General features: G+C 36.5%; 2 protein-coding genes across 2 annotated transcripts; one reads left to right on the top strand and one right to left on the bottom strand.

Annotated features, from left to right (window-relative positions):
• Positions 1 to 584: 584 nt before the first annotated feature.
• Positions 585 to 3,814, top strand: LOC134744878 (protein PBDC1). Its single transcript, XM_063678819.1, has 3 exons — positions 585 to 732; positions 2,179 to 2,277; positions 2,568 to 3,814. The coding sequence occupies exons 1-3, from the start codon at positions 730 to 732 to the stop codon at positions 2,955 to 2,957; spliced, it is 492 nt and encodes a 163-aa protein (XP_063534889.1). The 5' UTR covers positions 585 to 729; the 3' UTR covers positions 2,958 to 3,814.
• A 1,989-nt stretch (positions 3,815 to 5,803) lies between these two features.
• Positions 5,804 to 8,508, bottom strand: LOC134744877 (large ribosomal subunit protein uL24). The gene is made up of 4 exons (XM_063678818.1): positions 8,422 to 8,508; positions 8,014 to 8,195; positions 6,704 to 6,844; positions 5,804 to 5,979 (listed from the first exon to the last, which is right to left on the bottom strand). The coding sequence occupies exons 2-4, from the start codon at positions 8,179 to 8,181 to the stop codon at positions 5,842 to 5,844; spliced, it is 447 nt and encodes a 148-aa protein (XP_063534888.1). The 5' UTR covers positions 8,182 to 8,195; positions 8,422 to 8,508; the 3' UTR covers positions 5,804 to 5,841.
• Positions 8,509 to 8,725: the final 217 nt, after the last annotated feature.

The following is an 8,725-nucleotide window of genomic DNA, read 5'->3' as shown; positions in this document are numbered from 1 at the left end:
CACGAGTGTGGAGGGCCCTAAGGGCCGTTCGCGGCTTCGCGCCGTGATTCGCGCATGAGTGTGGAAGTCCTTCTATACATATATTCATAGACCTAGCATTACATATGTAGATCAGCTATACGCGTGCGCCCGTGAGGGACAAAACATACGCAATGCGACAATATGATTGGGCGAATAGATTTGTAGCCCACCATAAACCATAAGCCCGCTCCAGACTACGTGGCGCGAAGCTGCGAACGCGATTCACGCACGTGTGGAGGGCCCTATACTAAATTTACGGTGGGGAATTAAAAAAAACGTGAGACTGTGACAAGGACAAACAATAACGGCGCTTTCTCTGCTAATCCTACTGAAAGATACTGACTATCCCGTTCGATCTAGATTCATGCATATACTAGACTAGTTTTTAAAGCTCGCTCCACATTCCTGCCACGAACGCGAGTGTGGAGTGGGCGTTGCAGATCTGCAAAATCGTATCCACACTCGCGTTCTCGGCTTATTCGCGCATGAGTGTGGAGGAGGCTAAACACTGGTAACATCTGCTGAAACGTCAGTCTACTTAATTGTCATATGTCATTGTCATCGAATTGTCACTTGCTCACTAGTCAGTGACTGAGTGAATTTAATATTACGTACTACGTACTGCCTCAGTGTTAAAAATTAATAAAGCACGTGTTAAATCATCAAATAAACTTGTAATAACAATACTTTAAAATATATTCAGCAAGGATGGTAAGTACAAATAGAGTATAACTTAAATCGTGATAGTTATCTTAACTTGCAATAGAATTTGGGTTAACTTTTACAATCAATAGGAACTAGTAGTATGCATTTCAATTTCTGTTGTGAAATAAATACAGACCACTATCTAATATATTTTAATTCAAGTGTTTAATAATAAAAATTACTACTTACAATTTAAATAAATTATTTCAAGTTGTTCGTAACGTTAATCTTGTGTACTGCCGGTCTTTTATCTACGAGATGCGGTACATTATGAGTCGTTAGATTTATTTAGTTTAGACTAGAGAATATGAACTATTATCCATTGAGTTTCGGAAGAGCACCTGATTTAAATTTTGCTTATACACTTATGTCTCATGTGAATACACAAAAAACCGGCCAAGTGCGAGTCAGACTCGCCCACCGAGGGTTCCTTTTTAGTATTTGTTGTTATAGCGGCAACAGAAATACATCATCTGTGAAGATTTCAACTGTCTAGCTATCACGGTTCATGAGATACAGCCTGGTGACAGACAGATGGACAGGACAGGCGGACAGCGGAATCTTAGTAATAGGGTCCCGTTTTTACTTTTTGGGAACTGAACCCTAAAACAGCCATACAATTCTAAGTAATCTTACCTAATTTACCTTCAAACTGTCGTGTGTCATAATAAAATTAAGTTAATTTGACAGTTTTACTTACATATGCTCTCGCAACACATTTTATTTTTAAGCACTAACAGTGAATAAATAGTGGTCACAATGGATAAATGGAGACCTACAATCTTCTCCAAAACATGTCATGCGAGTGACAAACAATATTGGAGTTAAACTGTAAAATTAACTTATGTGTCAAAAATTCAAAATTAGTTTTGTTGTCTTGTTTTTTGTCTTCAAAAAATGTGACGGAGTGGAGCTTTTTATATGGGGTGAAATTCAGTTTTTCATTTTCCTTAAGAGAACTATAAATTATAATCTACAGCTAGAGAGACATGCAAAAGCATAACTTTTTTTATTTATTTGATAAAATACAAAAAGAGAAGCATGACAGTGGTCAGAAACAAGACAACGAAAATAATTTTGACCCTTATATTAACCCCTTAATAATAAAACGTTTATTTATTTAGATTACAAGATCCATTTTGTTAGTATTCTACAAACTAAAACCTAAAAACGATGTTAGTATTCGTAACACACTAATGGCATGTAATAAAAAATATTTGTTTAAATTTGAACTTTAATAGCTGTCAATAGAGTTGAATATCATATCCACCATATATGGCTATACATATGCGGTAAGGGGTAAATCTGCACAAAATATAAAAAAAAGATATTTAGTTGTCACTGGTAGAAATAAGGTTAAATGCCAGACATTTTCTGATGACACATCCTTAACATTTCTTTTAAGTTACCTAGTGAATTCTTATTTGTAATGATATTATATCCTTGATTCAGGATGTCCTAACCAGGCCTGCGGAGGAGTTCGGCAATGATGAAACATTGGAGCACCTGTGGGCTGCAAAGGCTATGGAACACAGTGACATTTACTTCAACGTAAGTGTTGAAACATCTTATTAATTAACATATAAACATAATTTTAAAACTAACACGGGACTTAATCTACAAGGTGATTATGTAAGTATACTGAATGAATTTAACAATAAAATAACAATTGGTTGACCCATGGAAATCATAAACATCTATTCAGTTGAAAGTGTATAGAGCTGCCAATGTAGTGCGATGTCTAGGACACCTTGTAGAACATGGAAGTGTCGTAAAAATTCCCCAATTACGTGTGGTTCTGTAATATTTGATACACTTAAGAGTAAACATTTGTATTTCAGGTGTTATGTTCAGTAGACACACGGTTGCTACGCCTCACCCCGCAAGACGACCTAATATACACACACTTCAGGCAAGACTTCCCCGACCTAAATGTAGCCTACATCAAAGAAAACGAAATTAAAAACAACCACAACAAAGCAAAATGGCGTGCTTATTGCGAAAAATTTAAAAATATCATTGAAGACTACAGTTTTGGGACTTTGATGAGAGCAGATACAAAAGGGGACTACTCAGAACAGAATACCATTCTAGTGCCAAGAGTGCAGTTCTATGCTATAGAAATTGCTAGGAATCGTGAAGGATTGAACAATGAGGTAAAGAAACGGTTCAAATGCCAGTCTAAAGCTAATTTTGAGGCACAGAAACACAAAACTGCTGTCACTGCGTAGGTCCCAACAATCCGACTGCCACATCATTATCAACTATTCTTAAAAAATCGTGTCTGTAATCTAATTACCATCACCATTTTCATACATTTTATATGGAGTCATGGCAGTTAGATTGCAGACATTTTTTTTCAAATGGCCGTTATATTTTAAGGTGTTGCCAATAAAGATTAAGTTAAGAAATCAATATAATCTGAAATAAAAAACATAAAATTATGTTTGGCCACCAGTTCTGAAAATGAAATCATTGTACATCCCTACTTACTGTATGGCGCCTACGCTGTTCGTAGTTTTTGGATAAGTATAGAAAAAGAAAATAAATTCTATACCTACCTACCAAGGAAACAGTTGAAATAAAACATTTGAATACTTATATCTGGTGTAGTGTGGAGGCGCCATTACAATAATTTCCTGAAATAGTGTTTCCAGTAGTTCCAGTGTTATTAACGCTCTTTTGGAAGAAGAAATAATCTGATAAAAATATGTAAACATGAATACTGTCTCAGGCATAGGTGCAAATAGCCAGCCATTTAGAATTATTTCCATAAAAAGCCTAGTAGTGTTAAGATCTCTGTCCATTGACTACGTATCCAACATGATATCCGTTGTATTTGATGAAATCCATTACTTTGATTTATCACTCGTCCTTAGAAACTGTTTATAAATTACAAAAAGCCTAAAAGGCAGCCGTCATTGAAAAGCGTAGTTCCATGGGCTAAGGTCATTATTAATATATAAAGCCGATATAACCTGTTTACCTGTGCTGCTAAGTATTCAGTTCTAGTGTAAGGAATAGGTTAGTAAAAATGAATGAGGTGCTCAATAACTCATACATTTTGTGTAATAAATTTTATACTACAGTTTGGTGGTTTATTTTAACGCTCTTTCCTAAATATTCCTCTTGATAGTTTACTACGTATATTTAGAAAATCGATAGCTTGACAGCGCTGGTCTGTGTAATAAAAACCTGAATTGCTAACAAGATTTTTTTTTAATACAGTTGCTCAAAAAGTGCTACTTTTCGTGGCTGTTTAGCGTGCGGAAAGTTGGATTTCGCGAACTAGTGCTTTTTACTTTCCAATTTTTTTAAATTTTTACTTGTTCCAATTAATGACTACTTATTGATGAGTGTTAATATTAGTTTCCTTTAAACGTCGTAATCAACATAAAAACCTACTGTTAATGTAAGAATACGAAAACTATGCATATTTCATATTTTATTACTTACCTCTTCATCATTATAAGTATTATAACACGTTTATTTTTTAATGTTAAAAAACCGTTCTTAATAAGTTGTCTGAATGGAACGGAACGCCTGTCAAAGAAGAGGCGTATTTTCTTACTGCAAGAATGTTTTAAGTTTCCAAAGGCAACATTCGATATTGTTTTTATAAATATACAAATAATCGTAAATTACGATATTTAGGTAATAATAGTACAATGTTTTAATATTTACAATTGTTTCTGTCTTATAGAACATGCATTTGAAAAAAAAAAAAATTCATTGAAGTGGGTTCAATAATAATAACAAAATCTATTCTAGTCGAATAAAAGCTAGAAGAACACCTGTTCATAATGTCAATGATGTCAGTGTCACAGAATTAATAATATAAAAGTTTCGAATTCCATTCCTTACTTGTTGCTTTTCTTATTTTTTCGCAACTGTATTAAAAAACGTCGTTCGATACACGTGCGGATATGTCATTCTTCACTCGTCCCGAGTCTGCGCGTGGCAAGATATCTCGGTACTCGTGAAGTAATGACATACTTTCCGCACTAGCATCGAAATGTACTATTATGGTATCAATGACCTCCGAAATCAATGTTCGCGGTAAACCCTTGTTGTTGTTGTCCTATGGCACCCCAGAGGTGCTAAGGGCCTTCACAAGCTCGCGCCACTCCTTCCTATCTTCAGCGACCCTTCTGGCCTCGCTCCAGCTCAACCCGACCGCTCGTAGCTCACTCATGACGGACCGCTGCCAAGAGTGTACAGGGCGCCCGGAGCCACGGCTTCCGTCCGGCGGTTTCCAACCGAAAGCGACGGTTGCGTTATTCGTTTCCCCTCTTCGAATAGTATGTCCTATCCATCTCAATTTCCGTGTCGCGATTTCTTCGCCAATGGGTGTTTGCCGGCATATACTCCATAGGTCTTCATTTCGAATAGTTTTTGGCCAGAAAACGCGAAGTATCGACCTGAGGGACTTGAAGTTTATTCGTTAGGCCCTTCGTCACTCTCCACGTTTCGCAGCCAAACCCTATCGATTTTATATAATTTTTTAATTCATTTTCCTAATCGCACTGTTCCGTGTGCTAAAAATTCTGAATCGCGTCATCAAGAATTTTCTCCTGCCGTATAACTTCCCCAAATTTAGTATAGGTAGTTCACAAATCGCACGTTAGATGGCGCTGTTCCATGTAGAAAAATCGCGCGTTTAATTTTTTTGCTAGGATTACAGCAATTTTATGTAGTTTTACGTTATTCATACAAAACTTAAATAAATAAAATTCTTAAAACTTGTTTTTGCTCTATTTTGTTTGTTTTATAAACTGGAGCTCTTTAAATTATTTACAGACCAACGAAACTCCGTTTGTATGGGAAGGTGAAATTCAGCCGAGCTTGAGACGGCCAAGCCACATATTTTGACTAAGGTGTAGAGCCTGTGAAGTTAGGGCTTGTAGAGTTAGAAGCTTGGCTCTACAAGAGATCTGATAACTTTTTGACAGTGCAAGCCTTCTGGTTGGGTCTTGGCAACATTTTACATGAAAATGTTTTTGGTGGGATTCCTAATTTCCTTGAAATGGAGTTAAGAGACGATGAGCATAACACTAGAATAAATAAAATCCAATAGCGAGTTTTATCTTTTTTATTTGCTTAAAATCTAAGTGTTCACGAGGTCTCCATGGCGGTGGCGGTCTCCTCAGTGTACTTGCCCTTGTCTTTGCCGAGCGCCGCGAGACGGCCCTTCGCCCTGCGGTCGAGGATCGCCTTGCGGTCCTTGTTCATCTTAAGCTTTACGATAACACACTGAAAGAGACATACATATGGTGTGATGATGGTGTTTTTAAGGTTTATCTTTTTAAATGGTGGGGTTATTATCAGAGCCATGGAAGTGTATCAGCAGTAGCCGTGCTAGGCGTATTGGCCGTCAGTCGAAACTTCGGGTGTTAATACGTCTTGGCACGGTCTAAGTGGAAAAATTATCATCATTTTTAGGGTTCCGAAGAGTGAAAACGGGACCTATTACTAAGACTCCACTGTCTGTCTGTCCGTCTGTCACCAGGCTGTATCATCTCATGAACCGTGATAGCTAGACAGTTGAAATTTTCACAGATGATGTATTCTTGTTGCCGCTATAACAACAAATACTAAAAACAGAACAAAATAAATATTTAAGTGGGGGTCCCATACAACAAACGTGATTTTTTTGCCCATTTTTTGCGTAATGGTACGGAACCCTTAGTGCGCGAGTCCGACTCGCACTTGGCCGGTTTTTAATTAATAAACATATTGGTTGCAAAAAAGTAAACTAATATGAAGAGGGCAGTGGCTCATGTCAATTTTTTTATTTTATTTTGTACAGAGCAAACTTAAAGTAATTGTGAACCCGGAACTGCGAGTTAGGAATTTAATAATGGATGTGCGAGAAATATTATATGTCTGATATTTCTTTAGCTTTTCTCAGAACTCAGCCCCTAATTCCAAGAATCATTCTGTCTATAATTAAAATACCAAACAGTTTTGTAATAACCTTTGAGGGGTGGATGCCAACATACGCGCTGGCACCATTGGCCTTCTCACGCTGGATCCTCTCGATGTAGACAACGAACTTCTTACGGTACACCTGGACTACTTTGCCAACCTGCTGGCCCTTGTAGTGACCGCGGACTACCTGAAACGTTGCAATTTCATATCATTGCAACACCTTTATGGTATTTTATAATTCTAAATTGTTTGGATTTTACTTCTAAATGTGCCATTTCTTTGTATATTAAGCTTGACTTGTAGCTCAGAAAGTGCTGGCTTATGAGTATCGACATACATATTGCTTTACAGTTTGAAACAGAAGGATCACAATGTATTAATCTTTCTTCACAATTTTAAGTCATATTGACCTGGCTGCTAGCATTATGTTCATATACAGTTTTCAAGAAACCTGTATTATGATTTATGTATAACTTGTCACAATTATTATTCACAACGGCGGGACTTAATCGCGTAAAATAAGTTTTAAAATTTACCTCCGACGTTTCGAGAATGGCGTTGAGGAGGATGTCTTCTCCGAGACCACGGGACAACGCCGTCCGACGTCGAGGGTAAATTTAAAACTTATTTTACGCAATTAAGTCCAGTCATTGTGAATAATAATGAGTAAAAATCGTAAATGTTTAAATAAGTGTTTGTCACAATTAGTTATGAACCGTAAGGCAAAACAATCAGAGCCATATTTTGAACCATGGTGCAACCTGGCGACCAAGTTCCAGTGCCACCGAAGAAAACCTTCGGCTTCACTTTCCCGAGGAAGCAATGATCGCAGTCTGTGAATGGTTTGTGATCATCATTTCATTTTGCCTTATGATTTCTCTTAACTAAATAAAGTCATGTCTTTGACGTTTTAAAGTCCACAAATTGATCACATGTACAATTCATATGAAAGAAAAGAAAAACAGAGCCTCATTTGTAATTTTAGAAGCAAATATGTATATCACTAAAGTTCTTAGACAAAAACAACTAGAAATTATGTCTGAAACAACTAGAATTTATGGCATTTGATACCCACACAGTACAGTTTATGGACTGTACCCTATATATTGCTGCTTCCATGAGAAATTTAGAAGTTCCACAAGAGTTATTCAGTTGGTAATGCCTTAATACAACATTGATTTATAGAGGTTAATCATGTTATCGGTGATCAACATTTTTTATTTAACTTTAAAATAAAATTGTTAGATTCAGTTACCAGATATCGAATTTTCAAACATAACCTATAACCACACAGAAACTTGATTGTTTTTATATAAAACGAAGACCCTTATTAACAAATTAAAATAACGAACTTACCTGTACTTCGTCGTCTTTGCGGATGGGCATAGATTTCACGTTGAACTTTTGCCTCAATTCCTTGGATAGGGGTGAGGACATGAGAACTCGTCTGATGTGAGAAGGTGCACTGAAATGCCTCTTCCTGTTCTTCCTCCTCGAGGAAGTGACGAGCTTGTTGTACTTCATCTTGGTCCTCTTCGCTGAAAACCGAAATATCACGTTTAACCTTTACTTTGGCTCAATGTTTAGGTTACACTCTGCGTGTGAAACGTCAAACTGCCGCGACTAATATTTCTATTGCGAACAAGTTTAATGGCGAAAATACGCATTGTGTAGCAACTAAAATATGTTAAAGTATTATCCAGAAGTAATTTCACAATGATTTTTGTAGAAATATGTAAGATTTTTATGGATTTAACAACGTACCCTAAACAACACGGCAGAGAACCGAAATAAAAAGAATTTGTTATCTGGTGTTGCCATTTTTGAAAGAGCAAAAATTACTAAATGTCAGAAATAGCTGGTCAAGCAAATCTTGTCAGTAAATAAGAACAAAAAAACTATACTCATCCCTTTATTTTAGGTGCTAGTACTAGTGTAAGACAAAGATCTATGTTTGAAATGAGAGTCCTTTGACAAACTATACCTTTTATTTAATGAGAAATATAAATATAGTTTGTCAAAGGACTGTCTCATTTCAAACATACTATCTTTGTCTTATAGGCCCTAC

The sequence above is a fragment of the Cydia strobilella genome, chromosome 10 (genome assembly GCF_947568885.1).
Source record: "Cydia strobilella chromosome 10, ilCydStro3.1, whole genome shotgun sequence".
Taxonomy (NCBI): domain Eukaryota; kingdom Metazoa; phylum Arthropoda; class Insecta; order Lepidoptera; family Tortricidae; genus Cydia; species Cydia strobilella.
The sequence above is the reverse complement of the archived record's forward strand: the minus strand, read 5'-3'. Positions and strand labels throughout refer to the sequence as shown.